Source organism: Thunnus thynnus, chromosome 12 (genome assembly GCF_963924715.1).
Source record: "Thunnus thynnus chromosome 12, fThuThy2.1, whole genome shotgun sequence".
Lineage (NCBI taxonomy): Eukaryota > Metazoa > Chordata > Actinopteri > Scombriformes > Scombridae > Thunnus > Thunnus thynnus.
This window is the reverse complement of record NC_089528.1, coordinates 30,118,450-30,136,890: the sequence shown is the minus strand read 5'-3', so window position 1 is coordinate 30,136,890 and position 18,441 is coordinate 30,118,450. Positions and strand designations below refer to the sequence as shown.

General features: G+C 37.9%; 2 protein-coding genes across 5 annotated transcripts in view; one reads left to right on the top strand and one right to left on the bottom strand.

Moving 5' to 3' along the window:
* LOC137194705 (HERV-H LTR-associating protein 1) overlaps positions 1 to 18,441 on the top strand; it is a 54,574-nt gene that overhangs the window by 18,068 nt on the left and 18,065 nt on the right. For 3 of the 4 annotated variants that reach the window (XR_010931007.1, XM_067606812.1, XM_067606811.1), the window contains 2 exons: positions 3,131 to 3,287; positions 4,631 to 4,713. Coding sequence is in view for 3 of the 4 variants with exons in the window: in XM_067606812.1 (XP_067462913.1) it covers positions 3,131 to 3,287; positions 4,631 to 4,713 (240 nt within the window). In the remaining variant the exon portion in view is untranslated. Of the gene's footprint in view, positions 1 to 3,128; positions 3,288 to 4,630; positions 4,714 to 18,441 lie in introns of those variants that run through there. The other variant, XM_067606813.1, reaches the window with a different exon arrangement.
* Positions 8,025 to 16,978, bottom strand: LOC137194706 (uncharacterized). Its single transcript, XM_067606815.1, has 8 exons — positions 14,241 to 16,978; positions 14,053 to 14,115; positions 13,849 to 13,890; positions 13,618 to 13,680; positions 13,444 to 13,506; positions 13,270 to 13,332; positions 12,931 to 13,059; positions 8,025 to 12,354 (listed from the first exon to the last, which is right to left on the bottom strand). The coding sequence occupies exons 1-8, from the start codon at positions 14,506 to 14,508 to the stop codon at positions 12,071 to 12,073; spliced, it is 975 nt and encodes a 324-aa protein (XP_067462916.1). The 5' UTR covers positions 14,509 to 16,978; the 3' UTR covers positions 8,025 to 12,070.

Sequence of the window (18,441 nt, the reverse complement as noted above, 5' to 3'; positions counted from 1 at the left end):
AAATAGCTGATCTCCAGAATGTCTGCAGATCATTTCCTGTCTGGATTTTGCTGCTTTTGTGTTCATTTTTTGATAAAATTGGAAATAGCTGCAAGTTTTTAAGATGATGAAGCGTCGACCTGTCCTGACAAACAAACACGCATGAGAAATGATCACAGGTGAAACACATCACAACGTGTCACATATGACATATTCAATGCAAATTAAATACACAATATATAAAGAAATAGAAATATGAATAATATGATGGGATTACACAACAAATATAAACACCATGTGGTAAAATAAAGATAAGCAGATGTGAAATGTGGCCTTGCATGCAAATATTTTGTGGCTTGTAGCAGACCACAAGTCAAAGTCACTGACTCTTATTTAAAATTTAAAAAAATTTAAAAAAGCTTTGTGAAGCTCTGAGTCACCTTTCTGCTCACAGCTGGAAAATAAAACGACATTCCTGTCAGTTTCAGCGATACTTTGTGTTTAGTGTTAATTAGCAAATGATAGTATTCTGACAAACCAAGATGGTAAATATGCTAAACATCAGCATGTTAGCATTTAGCTTAAGGCGATGCCTAACTGAGGGTTCACGTCTTTGGACAAGTAGGACGGTTGTATTGGTGTATCCATTAAATCTGATTTAATTACCTTGAACAGCAGCCTTTAGTTGATATTATGTGAGGCGTGTTATTAAGCACCAAGTTGGATATCTTGGAGCTTTCAGAAGAAGTTTCTTGGTCATAATTACGACTTGGATGTTGACATGAACACTAAGTCTACGGCCTCACAGAGCAGCTAGCGGGACTTTAAATCACTGTCCTGTTCATGGCGTTGATGCACGTCATGTTGTATCTTTAGTTCATTGATACAATAATTAATACAATAATTCCTACAGTTATTCATATAGTTAAAAATATACAGTTAAAAGGGTTAAATATTACAAATTTGGAGTCATGAATGTGTTATGAGTCATAAGCAGAAAAAAGGAAGTAAGCTTGAATGCTTTTTTTGTCAGCACAAGATGCATGTAAGCAGTGCAATGCCGTACGATATTTGATATAATAATGCGCGCTTGTTCAGTAAAAGGTTGAACACAGAAACGTGAAGTTGCGGTCATTTTTGTAGAAGTTACAGCTAAGTCCCTACACGTCAACTCTCCACATGTGTTCCTGTGATTAGCACATCCCAAATACTATACAACGACTACCTCATCTTGTCTGTACGATGCATCTGGTTTGTGTTACAGGTGTGGCTGGTGTGTGTTGCACCTCAGTCTTGTTTTCTTCTGTGTTGTGATGCAACTATTGCAGCCCACAATGAAACATAATGGTTGGTGTTTTTAAAGTTCAGGTCTGTTACAGAGGAACTGCACCGATTTTTACACATCAAAGTCTGTTCACAGGACTTCATATGTATGTGGAAAAAGAAGTTGATGGAAGGCGTTTGTGGCTTGCAGCTTTTTTTTTTTTTTTTTTTTTCACAATTTCGCACATATCACACACATACTCCTATACACAGCCACATGATATCAGACAGAACAACAGGGACAATACAAACTAGATGTGCTCACAGGACAACCAAAAAATTCGTACCACAGTCTGTGGGTTGTCCGTTATTCAATGTGAATTTGTCATTTTATAGTCTTTATATAGTCCAGTACTGAGGACCATGTGGATTGGAAATCTTGCAAACTTAAATGCCGTTCACTTGTAATTTCTTCAACAGGCAAAAATTCAGTCATCTGCTCCACCCATGGGGGGTCCTGATTGGGAAATCCATGTAATGAGGATACATTTTTTTAGCAAAATAAGTAAAAATAGTAAACACATCTTTTCTTGCAAAGGGAAACTTATTTTCCACATCAAAACTCAACAAATATAGCCTAGGGCATAGCTCAAAAGTACAATTACACATATCTTGAATTGCTTTATGGACCTTCTCCCAAAAGGAGTAAACCGCTTTACAATACCAAAATAAATGCATAAATGTTCCTGATTCAATTCCACATTTTCTACACATAGGTGAGTTTGTATCATCAAACCTATTAAGCTTCACTGGAGTTATATAGTATTATAGTATAGTATGATTAGTTATATAGCGGCTTGCAGCTTGACACTCTATTAATCGCTACTAGCATGATACATCCCAATCTTTCAACCAATCTATTGCCGTTGCATTATGGATTATGTAGGAACCCGGTTTTGACAAGGAAGAAGAATGAGTGGAACAAGGAAGACAACATATCTTGTTCTGGTGCTTTGATTTTGATCTATTGTGAGTGCAAAAAGGTTGTAGAAGTGCAACGCTAGTCTGGTGGAGTACAGTTGCATATGTGCTTTTTGTTAGTTACAAAAACCAGACCAGTGAATTTAATTGAATTTTCAGACATATGAATGACTCACATGTGAAGCATCATTTGATATGCAGTTAAAAAAATTCGCGACACAGATACTATACGTTTGTTTTTCTAATACGTGCTGTTTTTTGTAAGGCTGCTGTGCTCTGACTATAATCATGTCAGACTGACACTAATGAATTGTTTAAACAGAAAGAAATAAACCAATGAGGGAGGTGAAGATGAAGATTAACCTCATAAATGTCCAAACCATCTTTCTGTTTGGTTCAGTGTCAAAGTTTAGGATTGAGAAATGAGTTTCCTGCTCTGCTCTGGATATAACCTGATAAGGATTGCAAAATGAGCAAATAACTGCAGAATGTGGAGAAGAATCTAATTAAAATTCACATTTGAATATGTATTTTTATGGTAATTAGGGACCTGTGTACCTGCAATGCATTCATTATGATTAGAATGCATCAGCACCAGTGATTCCTGTAATGGGAATTTAAGTAGTGAAACGACATTATGCAAAATGAATACAATAAGAGAATTTGAAAGGTGGGTGTGATGATGATTTATTCTGTACATAAAATCTCCACATCACCACTGTGGGCTTTTACAGGTTAATTATAATGTCTTTGTTTTATTATTTTACATACAAACCAACTTCTGTGATCATCTTTTTTTTTTTTAATCTATGTAATTATCTTGTTAATGACTTTGGTTTTGTTTGGTAGCACAGAGGTTCAGAAGGTGTTTGTGACTGACGTGATCCCTCTCTCTGTCTGTTGAGAGGTTGTCCGTGGAGGAGACAAGAGCTGACCGACGACTCCGTCTCCGGCAGCACGACGACTGTCGGCGCTCACAAGCTGCAGCCCTGTGTCCTCGAGCTCTGCAAGTTCTTCTCCCAGTGCCTCTGCAGACCCTTCAGCCACAAGACACGCATGAAAAGGTTTTCACACCAGTAAATGACATCCTCTAGATTAGGATGAAGCTGCTGCAGTTAGAACAGTGGAGGAGGTGGAAGACAAAGAAGGAATTCCATCCAGGCAAAGTAAAAACTGAAATGAACGATTAAGTTCATTAGACAAGGCAAAATGTTTATTTTAATAGCATAGTTCATGCTTTACATAATGCATTAAAACATTAAAAAAGAAAAATAGTACTTATAACATTGAAATGCAAATTAAAATGATAGAAACCCTTTTTAAAGAAAGAAAGAACAGAGACATGAATACAGAATAAGACCTTCATCTTTGTTGTGCATTTACTCTCCCAATCAAAGTCAGCTGTCAGCCTTGGAAATACTTATGATGTCCATTTTGCAAATATTACAAATGCCAAGCATGAACATTCTTGCTTGTTTCATTTGTTTGTGATCCACACAATAAGCGTGGTTGTTTTGTGGCTTTGCAGTAATTATTTATATGATCAAAAGTCATGAAATAATTCATTTGTGAACATATGAAACCATGGTTTTGTGCTGCAAACATATAAAATAATCCAGTAAACATTGTCATTGTCATTTGTCAAGAAACATTTAGCTGTCGAGGTCATAAGTATGCTGAAGTTGGTTGAAAAGTAAATGTTTTTGGACATTGATATTGCATATAACTGTTGCTTCAATAGTACTAGAATAGAATAGAGACGAGGTCACATTACATTACATATTAAAAATAGTTAATGTCTGACTACATTTCAGTGTGAGACAGCCTAACTATGTGTTCACATGTGCAATAAATCCTTAAATAAAAGCCAGTAATCAAAAGAATATCAAAATTAAATAACAGTGCTACGTACATGAACAGTCATGTCATACTCTCTGATCTACGGTTTCTCTTCTTTAACATAAATACTGTCTCATTCACTGATTAATTCCAGTCTAATTTGCCGATTGTTGTTTGGTGTTACACTACTATCAGTGAAATCACTTCCTGCAGATGTTTCTTACTGAAAGCCGATCCTGAAAAGGAGAGAGTTTGCATAAACATCTTTTTCACTTTTCAACCAAATGTAGCCTTTTGACCTGCAAAATGCTTGAAAACAAAAATCGTTTACTTATGTCCTCCAACTTTCTGCACTCATATGAATGGCTCCATACTTTTTCTGGCTTGTCATTAAGACCTTCTATGAGATAGATCTGATTATCTCTGGAGACCATCCTGCTGCTCTGAGTGCACCATGATGACTCTTTTATTTGACATATCAAAGATTCTGACTCAGGATCCTCTTGAGAAAGGGGGGTTTGAGTTGATGTGGAGGTCAGCTATTGACAGTAATTCTCTTGTCTTTCAGATACTGTGACGACAGCCACCTCTGGTACGAAAAACACACGTCTGAGGTCTGTCGGCGGGTCAGGAGAATCTCCTTCTCTAGAAGTAAGTGGACTGTAGAGGAAGGTACGATCAATCGATAGCAGCCAAGGTGAAGAACTTAGCAACTCTGAAAGCACTGTCAGAGCAAATCCACATCACCTGCCAGGCTCTGCTCACACTGGAGTATCTCCATGTTTTGAAGTGAAGCTTTATTGAGGCTTCACAGATCAATGAGCTTCCTCAGAGCCTTTGGCTTCAGGCTCTGAGATGATCCGCTGTAAAAACCAGCCGGTACAAAAGCATCACTGCCATCCACACCTCAAGTCAGATATTGTATCTGTATACTGTACAGTTCTCTGTTTATTAGGTACACCAAGAAAGCCTCAACTTTTTCTTTGATAAAAAAAAACAAGATAACATTAATAATATGACATTGTTAACACTAAAATGTGCATAACAGGAAATGGTGACAAAAGTAGTAACTTGTACAATTACTAAATGTAGGCACTGCTGCTAGTATAATAATATAAAAGAAAACCAAAAACATTTTTAGTGATTATTGTAAATAATAAAGTGACTACTGTAGTTTGTTTATGCTGCCTCCAGAGCAGAAGGAAGCTTCCTGATGCTGGCCAATCAGAACAGAGCGGGCTGTTAGGAGGGGGGCAGAGGGGAGGGGAATCCAAAACCGCCTGTTTCAGACAGAGGCTGAACTGTGGGGCTGCATAAAGGGCTAGTGTAAGAAAAATAAGGAGTTTTTTGAACTGCGAATCATGCAAAGCAATTCCAGTGGAGTCCAAAAATTAAAATATAGAGCTGGAAAGGAGCATAATATGTCCCCTTTAAGAGAGATTCTGCAGACAGTTGGACTAACAGGCAAATAAATTGGACAGAAAACACAATATTCTCATGTGAGGTAATTATGGAGCAGCTGATTCACAGATTTGTTGTTCAATGTTTTAAAAAATATTAAACATAACTTTAAAAGATGTCCATGTTTTTAAGTGGAAGTCATGCCGGTGCTTCTAAACACTACAAACGCCGTTGTGAGTGTGTGTGAATCAGAAATAATTGGTGTGCACACTTCATCCTTCACCTGTACTGATGGGGACGTGTCAGCCATGTTTGCTGGGAGTCGGTATCAGAGCTCATTAGAGCAGCAGCTCCGCAGGTGCTTCTGAGCTGCAGCAATGAATCCTCCAAGCTAATGGGCTCAAGAGGTCGCAGAGAGAGCTGCCTCTCTCACAGCGTCCGACACGCCGATGATCCCACCGCCAGGCCGGAGAGAGGACTCACACCGTGTCATATCAGTCCTCCCTCCAGCTCTAATTAGCTCTTAGTGTGTATTTTTAGACTTGGTTTTAGTGGGATTTGAATTGAAATTGACATAAAATAGCAGTGATTAAAAGAAAGCTTAAAAACCCCTTGAAAGCAGTCAGAGATTACATACCTCCACCAAGTAGGACACCTGGCTCAAAAGGCAACATTGAGTCTTGAGTCTTTTCTGTGCCTTTTATATTTTATTCACTATTACTATTGTTGTTTTTTCTTCAATACACCTTACCTACGATTATAAGAAATATGTTATTCACTCCTAACACTGTCCCACACTAAACTCCTACAACAGCCAACACGTCTAGTCTCACATTTTATCTAACAGACTCGTTTTTAATGCCTTTGTTCGTCCTCTGTGACCAGGGCCGTGCAGAGACCTTTAGTTAAAAAGGGGCACATGGAACAAGACTTTTAAACACCATACACTGACGTAACTTACAGCATAACCTGTTGAATTATAGCAACCCTTCTTCAAACAGAATATAACATGGAATCTTACAACAAATCGCATCATATTATATCGTTACCCCCCACCTGATGTAATCGGAGGAGGACTATGATTCTCTCTCTATTGTGTGTGTGTGTGTGTGTGTGTGTGTGTGTGTGTGTGTGTGTGTGTGTGTGTGTGTGTGTGTTCTGTTGGCAGTAACGTTTTTTTAGTTAACAAACCAGACTTAATTTTAGTATCAATTTAAAGTCACAGATGTCTTATTCAGCAGCGCAAAAATCACACTCAGCTGTCTCATCTCAGCTATCAAATAGCATCTCAAATGTTCCTGACTGTGAAACCCCAACATGAAAATGATATTTGAAATTACTGCCTGTCATTATAACAGCAATAATAGACACCAAGATGACTACACACATAGCAATCCGAACATTCACTTATCTGTGCACATCTCTCACAAAAAAGTTTATATCATTTCAAAACATAAACAAGGGCAGAAACATTCATAAATTGAATGTAATGACAAACTGTACAGCAAACAGAGCTGTCAGTGTTTTTATTTACCTCTTTTTAATAACCACCACCACTTCTTACAGCCATATGAACTGTAGCTGTAATGCAGATCAGCCATGGTACTAAAAACAATAGTGATACATTTGTACCTCATAATCATCACTTCATGTTCTACCTGATGGGGCACATAGTACAGTTGCTGTTGAGGGGGTTGCTGGGGGTTGCTGGGGAGGTTGCTGCCGTCGTAGGCGGCTTTTCATTATGCTAACATGTTGCTTTCCCTCACTTCTGTCTCTTCGCGAGGACAGATGAATTTAATTCACCAAACAGGACGTTCTCGCTCACTCCAGCATCATTTTGAGGAGACACAACTACTCATGACGCACTTCACCTCAACTGTCAAATATGTAGGAGTCAGCTCTAAATGTGTAGAACTTATTAAGTAACAGTTTAAACTCTAAAGTTTAAACCAAAAATCCATTCATACAATTAATTAATACTTTACACTGTTACTTAATAATTTATACATAGTGATAGCTGGACGGAAAACATCTGATAATTGCTCCAGTGTTTTATCATTTGATTATAGATCTATAGTAGCGTCCGGCTGTCACACAATAAGACACAAATAGACAATTTAAACCTGTTAATTACTGAATGAACAGAACTGACATAAAGGAACAATAAAAACAGCTGTAGCCTGCGGAACATGTCTAAATAAAACGTTGCTTATTTAGTTTGTGAAAATCTGACGTGATGATTTTGTAGCAGACACAGCTGTGCAGCGTCATATTTTCCTGAAGGAGCTTAGATGCACTGAAACACAGAAGAAGAAAGGAGAAGCCTTTTGGCTCATGAAGAAAAGAGAAGAAGAGTGTTTTTTGTGATTGATTCATGATTCAGTAATTTTCATTTTGTGAATAAATATGATCAGCTGCTGTTGGTGCTTTCATTCCTGTCCCACAGGTAGTTTTGTTGATCTGCTGTATTACTACAACAGTAAATAAAAAATAATAATAATTGATGAACGGGCCCTCACACCTCCGCGCACGTCCAGATCAGCGCAATCAAGGGGCTTCTGTCACGGGCATGTAGATGTCTTCAGATCCGGGCTGTTTTCAGACAGTGCAAGAAGGAGATAAACATCACTTCCTTTGTCCACTGTTTTGCCTGCTGCTGGGGCTGCTTCACTGAAATTTCGTAGGGGGCGCTATTCAGCCAGTTTGCATCACTGATGGAATATTGTCATGTAGACGTGTTCAGGCCAGGAGTCTTATCAAATATGTAAAGTTTGGTGCAGACTGGAGCATTTATAATAAAGTTATAGCAACTTCCTCTGTCATGGCGACATCAAATCTCAATGGTGTGAGGATGAGAATTTTCTGCAGGGTGAGACATGTCTGTCTTGCTCACACCTGTGTCATCAAAATCACAAGTTTTGGGCCCATTCACTTGAATTTCAATTAGTAAATTGAAAACTCTTGATGAGTTTGTGTGTAAAACAAATTAATTTCCTAATTTTCATCAAGTCTATTTTTAGAAAAGTAAAGACTTTTAACCCACATGACCTGGTCAAAGTTTGATTGACATGTGTGTGTAGAGACAATAAGTAACTGCAGCTGGACACAGAAAAATACTCATATATTTGGATGGAGAGTGTGAGCGAACTGCTAGGTGTTTGGGCCCTAATAAAGGAAAAACTGCAGTACAGAGCTACAAATTTTAGTTTTGATTTTATTTTTCTGCAGCACTTTATAACTTAACTGTCACTCTCACTCCATTTTTTCCCTTCCCCTCATAGGTCATCCCCACTACTGAATTATAAATATAAGACCTATAATTATTGTAAAATAAATGATAATAACACCAAACTTCATACAAAGTTTGTATATAATGTACTGTATATACATATATGTATATAGGTCTTTCTATTTTATCCTACAAAAATTAGCTGCATTCAACCCCCACACCGGTGGCGGCTGGTGACTCAAAAAATTGGGGAGGACAGGAGGAAAACCAACAAACCGCATCAAACTATATCATTGTCCCCCACCTGATGAAATCGGAGGGGTGGGGGGCAATTTTATATGCCAATAAAACAATTTGCTTTTAAAAACAAAAACCCGAGTGGTGTAAAGGCTGCTTCTTTAAATGCATTTAGCATATACATATTGTTTCTAAACAAAGAAGAGCTCATTTTAGCCATGGCGTGGTTCAGATGTGTAATTTTAACAACAAAGTGAAATTCAAATTCATAGTATTGTTCTATTGTGACAATAGATTTATGTTCTCATCAAAAACAGACAAGATATCACATGATTTACACGTGTTTCCTGTGTATTTTCTTAGTATACAGAAATATATAAAGTACCACAAAGCTTATAATGTGATACAGGAACAGATCAGTGCTGAACACTGAAAGACTGAACACTAAAAACATTCACAGATCTAAAAGTGTAGGTTCACATCAGAAAGTATTAATGCATTTATTAAATACATGACTTACACACTCTTATTTATGTGTACGACATACAAAATATAGTCTACAAAGCTGACATGTCAACACTAGGGGTGCAACGGATCACAAAAGTCACGGTTCAGATTGTATCACGGATTTGAGTCACGGATCAAATCATTTTTAGGATCAGCAAAAAAAAGGGGGAGGCAGATAAAACTTTGTTTTCTATTTATTCTGTAACACACAGCACGAAACAGCAATGAACTTTTGCCCATGGTCTTAAACTGGCTGAATAGCGCCCCCTACGAAATTTCAGTGAAGCAGCCCCAGCAGCAGGCAAAATAGTGGACAAAGGAAGTGATGTTTATCTCCTTCTTGCACTGTCTGAAAACAGCCCGAGTCTGAAGACATCTACATGCCCGTCACAGAAGCCCTTCGATTGCGTTGCGGCCTGACGTGCAGGAGGCGTGCGGGCCCGTTTAACGCTGCTTGCAGCTTTATGCTTGTAAGAAATTTCATTGCGAATCCATTGACACAGGTTTGAAAGTGGTCAAACTTAGAGTTTAGACGTCAGAAGCCTCTGTTTGACACAAAGTTCATGCCTCCCCATTGCTTTACATTGTAAGGCCGATGTGGCACTGCAACTTTCCGGCCTTATAAAATCTAAACCGTTCAAGTTATTACAAAGTTTTTAACAACTTTTTTTCAGCACAATGTCATAAGTCATGTATCCAAGTTTGAAGTCGATTCCATTAACGCTCTCGGAGGAGATAGCGTTTGTTCGGGGGCCAAAATATTATAATTTGGGGGTCTTATATTGACAGGCTAATTGCGGACTTCCTGTTGGATTTAGGTCAGGGGTGTCAGACCTATGATTTGTAGGTCTTGATGAGACGAATAATTGAGTTTTGGTTTGATCTCTCTATGACATTCCTACGGGCTGTGGCAGCCATTTTAGTTACATAGGTGGCGCTAGAGAGCACATTTTGGCACTTTGGGGGTTAATTTTTACATTTTATCAAATTTTTCACCAGACTTGATGTGCATGCCAAATTTGGTGAGTTTTTGAGCATGTTTAGGGGGGCAAATTTAGGTCTGAAGTGGGGGAATAATAAGAAATAAACAAACAAACACACGAAATACTTCGGTGCTCAGGCCCTAAATATGGCTTTACAAAAGGGCACTTTGGACATCAAGGGGCAAAGGGGCATCAAGGGGAGGAAATAGCGTTTGTTCGGGGGCCAAAATATTATAATTCAGGGGTCTTATATTGACACCACCCCCCCTCCCCTCTCTGCACGTGCCTGTTGAACAGTGTGCACATTTTCCACATCTATAATTTCCATACACTTGTTGAGGAAACCAATTAGTTTGTGCAGGTTCCTTATACATAGAACTGACAACAATATCTCTGACATGTCTGCCTCTTTTGAAGCAAAAACGAGGTCTAGAGGATGACAAATGATTCAAACTTGGGTCACATTCTAGGATTTTCCAGTGTTTGTTTATAATCTGTTTGACTTGCATAGATGTCATACAATATTCAGACACAAAAGATATTCTTGATTTTCAGTGTTTTTAGGGGGAGGATTAAACAATTCTTCCCTATCCACACTGTTAGCTTTTTCAACAGTTTGATCAATGAGTGACTGGTCATATCCCCTTTGTCTAAAACGTTGAGACATTTCTTTAGCCGTAGTTTGTTAATCCTCTTCTTTACTACATATTCTTCTCAATCTCACAAACTGACCTTATAAGATGTTGCTGATAATACGTTCAGGATGGAAACTTGTAGAGTGTAAAATGGTGTTTCTGTCAGTTTCTTTTTGATACATAGATGTCTCCAATTTCCTATTTTCATTAACAGTAATCAAAAGATCCAGAAAATGAATTTTTTAAATGACTGTATTCCATAGTAAAATGTAAAGTGGGATGAATTCTATTTTTATAGTCGCTAAATGCCCTAAATTCATCCTCCAGTGAAATAGATTAGTTGATTAACAACCCCAGATGTTACATTTCTGTTAAATCTTTTTGACTCCTTTCCAATTACTTTTGCACATCACATTGTGCAAAAACATGTTTTCTAACATTATATGCAATTTTTATTTTGAATGATGTTTTTTGTAGTTTACCCATGATGCATCTCTCTTGAGCACAAAAAGGTTGCTTTGTTCTCTCTTCATAAAACAGTTGTGTATGGACTCATAGAATATTGTCACTACTACAGGAGTTGTACTTTTCTTCAAAATGCTTTTTGAATTGATTTTAATTACATATGACATCCTCTTCATATTCATTAACACTAGAATGTTTTTTTTTATTCACTGATAAGTGCATACATATATAGACAATATGGACACACTAACAAATACTAAGGCGACAGGAGATGATATTGGTTTACAAAACATAAAAGGACACAGATAGGTAATGGGACAGCATGTGAAGAAAAGAAAGGGAGGGCGTGATCTGTTTGGGTTTGGATGCATTCAGGCAAGTTTTGCAGAGGTTGTTTGATATTGTCAGTCGAGATCTTTTTCATCCTGTGTCTTGTTCATGTAACCAGACAAAAATACACACACACAAATTGATTATTTGGATTTCATATTTTTAATAGTGTAATGTTGAGACTTCATGCAATCACCTGTGGGTTTTTACAACAGACCTCACATAGCAAAAAGTAGGAATCCACTAAAAGTGTTTTCATCATTGCCATCATCAAAAATACCCCCATCTGGCCTGAGAACCAGCTCGATCACATCTCCCTTTTCCAGTTGAAGAACACATCCATTAGACACAGCGGCATAACCACCGCCAGGAGCTCTATTATAAGAGTAAAACAGTATCCTGCCATTGTGATTCAGTTGAATACCCATTATATTTGAACCACGCATGTCCCACCCGCTGAATCTGAAGTAGTAGGCTCCTCTGACTGGGGCTGTAAAGATACCTGCAACAAAGGAGGAATTCATACTTTTAATTGTTTTTGTCAGGCTTTGTAGGTGTGTGTCTAACTCTGGGAAGTACGTGTATGTTAGACTGTGTTAGAAATCTAATCAAGGAGTCAATTCAGTGAAAACACAAACCAAACCAAATACAGGTGAGAACTATCAAAGCTTTCACAGAAGAACCCATTAGAATAAAAAAAATCTGCCAACAGAATAAAAATAGCTACATAATACTTTAAAACATGTGCAAACTATGTAAAAGAGAAAGTCCCTTCACCAAAATGGCATCATGTATATCCCAGTATAACATACTTTATCTGAAAGAGCTTTATAAGAGCTTCTAACCCAGAAATAATCTACTAAGAAAACAAGAAATACAAACAAAGAAAAAAACATTTTAAAAAAATGGAGAGACAGGCAATTTAAAGAGAGATATTCCACACTTGGACAACTAGGGATGCAATAAAAGTTATACATGAAAAGGAAATTCCAAGAAAAATAAGTTGGATCATAAATCTATAAGATTGTGTAATAGTTCTAATAAAATCAGTGTGAGAAGGTGAAAGAGGTATATGTACCTGTATTTGGGTTATAAGCCTCGCCGATGTTGGTGTAAATGTTATTGAACTTAATTGTGGTGTAAACACCGTAGGGTCCAATATATCCGTTGTTAGCAATGCCCGCAGAAAACGCCACCTTTGGTTGACCTGTGTGAATGTGGAAGACAAACAAAGAGAGAATATTTTCCTCTCATGTCAGTAACAGGTGCAAAATGTCACTTCTATCTCATTTGATAACTGCATTCATGTCACTCTGCATCCCGCTGCACAGAGGATGACCCTTGATTTACTCTTGCCATTCTCACTGCTACAGTAATATGACATTTTGACTTTTTAATAATGATATAAGCAGCTCACCTGCACTCCCTCCCTTGAGCTCCTCCACCTGGAGCTCAGTGGAGCTCATTCTGGCCTCCAAATCTGTGAACACATTTAACATTTATATTATAGAGGAAGTAAACTACATAACCGGAATTTGAAATACCTGTATGTGTATCTAATAAACTGGCAGCTGTGTGTTTTGCAGCTTACCAGTGTTCTCCGTCTTGAGCTCCTCCACCACTTTCTCACTGGTGCTCAATCTGGCCTCCAAATCTGTGAACACATTAAACATTTATATTGTAGAGGAGGTAAACTACATAACTAGAACATTAAATACCTGTATGTGTATTTAATAAGATGGCAGCTGTATATTTTGCAGCTTACCGATGTTCTCCCTCATCAGCTCCTCCACCACTTTTTCACCGGCGTTCATTCTGGCCTCCAACACTGTGAACACATTTAAAGTTTTTTTACCAGAAGGTTCATTTTGAATCTTAGATATTAATCTCAGTAAACACCTTAAAGATTTGATCACATTTAACTCTTGAGCTTGACAGGAAAAACATCACAAACATGAATTAATTATATATCATTTAATAAAATGTAAATATCTACCTGCATTTTTGATTTCACTGGCTGTCAGTCTGGCCTGTATGGCTGGGATAAAAGCAGTAAATTAGTCCTGAAAGCAACAAATATGTGAACATTGCATGAATCTGTTTAGCACTATGTGAATAAACCTGTATTCTCTTGCTCCAGTTCCTCAAAATACCTGTATGTGTATCTAATAAACTGGCAGCTGTGTGTTTTGCAGCTTACCGGTGATCTCCGTCTTGAGCTCCTCCACCACATTTTCACCGGTGTTCAATCTGACCTCCAAATCTGTGAACACATTTCTGTTTACTATTATGAAAGGTTTACAGTCGACCAACAGCAAGTATGAAATTACATTAAAATCTCTAATGTGTGAAAAGTGCATGAATCTGTTTAGCACTATGTGAATGAACCTGTATTCTCTTGCTCCAGCTTCTCGATCTTGCTCTTGCTGTCCCTCAGCTCCAGACTGTGTTGGATCACCATTTCTCTCAGCGCCTTCAGCTCAGCCCAGATATCAGGGGTGATGTTAGTCTGATCACTGGTTGCTTTGACACCCAGGATCTCAGGCCGAACATCTGTCTGAGTGATATCATTCTCTGTCACCCCTCCGCTCTCACCCTGAGCCGTCGTCCAGTACAGACAGAGCAGCAACGCCAGAAAAGCTGCAGCACGCCTCATTGTGAAATGTCACCTCTTTGGACAGCAAGATGCAGTCTGACACGTCTCGCTGAGTTCCCGTCTTTATATACACGTAAAACAGGTCACTGATCTGCTGTATGAGAATGAAACAGGTGTCTGATAACAAATGTACAAATAGCACCAAAGATCCTTGAACACTGAGCTGAATTTAAAAGAAACAACTAGTTAGAATGATGTTGTAATGGACGGGTTCACAATCTTGTAAGTCTGTCTTAAAACAACAGTCAGGAGCCCAAATTAACATTGAAATAGGTTTTTCTTGCCATAATCATTCCTCCTGTTCATACTGACCATTAGAAGATCACTTCAAAATGCACTTATAATGGAAGTGATGGAGGCCAAAATCCTCAAACATCCCATGCAGAAATATATTTAAAAGTTTATCTGAAGCTAATATGAAGCTTCAGCGTCCAAATGAGTCAAATCAAGTAGATATCTTTCAACGTTACAGTCTTTTTAGTGCAAAAGTTCCTCTTTTTGTTACTATACTTCCACCTGCAGCTCAACAGGGAAACACTGTCCGAGGAAACACAAAGAGGGAATTTGATGCTAAAAAGACTGTAAATGTGTCAGATATCCACTTGATATGACTAACTCAGACTGATGAAGACTCATATAAGCTTCACATCAACTCTTAAATTCATTTTTGCACAAAATGACTTTTGGTCCAAATCACTTACATTGAAAGCACATTTGAAGAGGATTTAGCCTTAGTTTGTTAATCCTCTTCTTTACTACATATTCTTCTCAATCTCACAAACTGACCATATAGGATGTTGCTGATCATACGTTCAGGATGGAAACTTGTAGAGTGTAAAATGGTGTTTCTGTCAGTTTCTTTTTGATACATAGATGTCTCCAATTTTCTATTTTCATTAACAGTAATCAAAAGATCCAGAAAATGAATTTTTTAAATGACTGTATTCCATAGTAAAATGCAAAGTGGGATGAATTCTATTTTTATAGTCGCTAAATGCCCTAAATTCATCCTCCAGTGAAATAGATTAGTTGATTAACAACCCCAGATGTTACATTTCTGTTAAATCTTTTTGACTCCTTTCCATTTACTTTTGCACATCACATTGTGCAAAAACATGTTTTCTAACATTATATGCAATTTTTATTTTGAATGATGTTTTTTGTAGTTTACCCATGATGCATCTCTCTTGAGCACAAAAAGGTTGCTTTGTTCTCTCTTCATGAAACAGTTGTGTATGGAGTCATAGAATATTGTCACTACTACAGGAGTTGTACTTTTCTTCAAAATGCTTTTTGAATTGATTTTAATTACATATGACATCCTCTTCATATTCATTAACACTAGAATGTTTTTTTTTATTCACTGATAAGTGCATACATATATAGACAATATGGACACACTAACAAATACAAAGGCGACAGGAGATGATATTGGTTTACAAAACATAAAAGGACACAGATAGGTAATGGGACAGCATGTGAAGAAAAGAAAGGGAGGGCATGATCTGTTTGGGTTTGGATGCATTCAGGCAAGTTTTGCAGAGGTTGTTTGATATTGTCAGTCGAGATCTTTTTCATCTTGTGTCTTGTTCATGTAACCAGACAAAAATACACACACACAAATTGATTATTTGGATTTCATATTTTTAATAGTGTAATGTTGAGACTTCATGCAATCAACTGAGGGTTTTTACAACAGACCTCACATAGCAAAAAGTAGGAATCCACTAAAAGTGTTTTCATTATTGATATCATCATAAACACCCCAACCTGACCTGAGAACCAGATAGATCACATCTCCCTTTTCCAGTTGAAGAACAAATGCATTAGACACAGTGGCATAACCACCGTTAACGCTATCATAAGAGAAAGTCATTTGTTTGTCATTGTGATTCAGTTGAATACCCATTGAATTTGAACTACGTAGTTCCCACCCGTTGAATCTGAAGTAGTAGGTTCCTCTGACTGGGGCTGTAAAGATACCTGCAACAAAGGAGGAATTCAGTCTTTTAATTGCTTTTGAGAGACAGGCAATTTAAAGAGAGATACTCCACACTTGGACAACTAGGGATGCAATAAAAGTTATGCATGAAAAGGAAATTCCAAAAAAAATAAGTTGGATCATAAATCTATAAGATTATGTAATAATTCTAATAAAATCAGTGTGAGATGGTGAAAGAGGTATATGTACCTGTAGTTGGGTTATAAGCCTCGCCGATGTTGGTGAAAATTTTACTGAACTTAAGTGTGATGTCAGTATTGAAGGGTCCAACTGATCCTGCGTCAGTAAGGCCGACAGAAAACGCCACCTTTGGTCGATCTGTGTGAATGTGGAAGACAAACAAAGAGAGAATATTTTCCTCTCATGTCAGTAACAGGTGCAAAATGTCACTTCTGTCTCATTTGATAACTGCATTCATGTCACTCTGCATCCTGCTGCACAGAGGATGACCCTTGATTTACTCTTGCCATTCTCACTGCTACAGTAATATGACATTTTGACTTTTGAATAATGATATAAGCAGCTCACCTGCATTCTCTCTCTTGAGCTCCTCCACCTGGAGCTCAGTGGAGATCATTCTGGCCTCCAAATCTGTGAACACATTCAACATTTATATTATAGAGGAGGTAAACTACATAACCGGAATTTGAAATACCTTTTTGTGTATCTAGTAAACTGGCAGCTGTGTGTTTTGCAGCTTACCAGTGTTCTCCGTCTTGAGCTCCTCCACCACTTTGTCACTGGTGTTCAATCTGGCCTCCAAATCTGTGAACACATTTAACATTTATATTGTAGAGGAGGTAAACTACATAACTTGAACTTGAAATACCTGTATGTGTATCTAATAAACTGGCAGCTGTGTGTTTTGCAGCTTACCGGTGATCTCCCTCTTGAGCTCCTCCACCACTTTTTCACCGGTGTTCAATCTGGCTTTCAAATCTGTGAACACATTTCTGTTTACTATCATGAAAGGTTTACAGTCGACCAACAGCACGTATGAAATTACATTAAAATCTCTAATGCGTGAAAAGTGCATGAATCTGTTTAGCACTATGTGAATGAACCTGTATTCTCTTGCTCCAGCTTCTCGATCTTCCTCAGCTCCATACTGTGCATGATCACCATGTCTCTCAGCTCCTTCAGCTCAGCCCAGATATCAGGGGTGATGTTAGTCTGATCACTGGTTGTTTTGACACCCAGGATCTCAGGCCGAACATCTGTCTGAGTGATATCATTCTCTGTCACCCCTCCACTCTCACCCTGAGCCGTCGTCCAGTACAGACAGAGCAGCAACGCCAGAAAAGCTGCAGCACGCCTCATTGTGAAATGTCACCTCTTTAGACAGCAAGATGCAGTCTGACACGTCTTGCTGAGTTCCCGTCTTTATATACACGTAAAACAGGTCACTGATCTGCTGTATGAGAATGAAACAGGTGTCTGATAACAAATGTACAAATAGCACCAAAGATCCTTGAACACTGAGCTGAATTTAAAACAAACAACTAGTTAGAATGATGTTGTAATGGACGGGTTCACAATCTTGTTAGTCTCTCTTAAAACAACAGTCAGGAGCCCAAATTAACACTGAAATAGATTTTTCTTGCTGTAATCATTCCTCCAGTTCATACTGACCATTAGAAGATCACTTCAAAATGCACTTATAATGGAAGTGATGGAGGCCAAAATCCTCAAACATCCCATGCAGAAATATATTTAAAAGTTTATCTGAAGCTAATATGAAGCTTCAGCGTCCAAATGAGTCAAATCAAGTAGATATCTTTCAACGTTACAGTCTTTTTAGTGCAAAAGTTCCTCTTTTTGTTACTATACTTCCACCTGCAGCTCAACAGGGAAACACTGTCCGAGGAAACACAAAGAGGGAATTTGATGCTAAAAAGACTGTAAATGTGTCAGATATCCACTTGATATGA

Bases quoted from the DNA above. Each gene is read 5' to 3' on its own strand.
- LOC137194706 (XM_067606815.1), bottom strand. From the start codon at position 14,508: ATGAGGCGTGCTGCAGCTTTTCTGGCGTTGCTGCTCTGTCTGTACTGG. The intron at 14,116-14,240 runs GTTCATTCACAT...ATGTGTTCACAG, and splicing joins GCTGGAGCAAGAGAATACAG to ATTTGGAGGTCAGATTGAAC. The intron at 13,333-13,443 runs GTAAGCTGCAAA...ATGTGTTCACAG, and splicing joins GCTCAAGACGGAGAACACTG to ATTTGGAGGCCAGAATGAGC.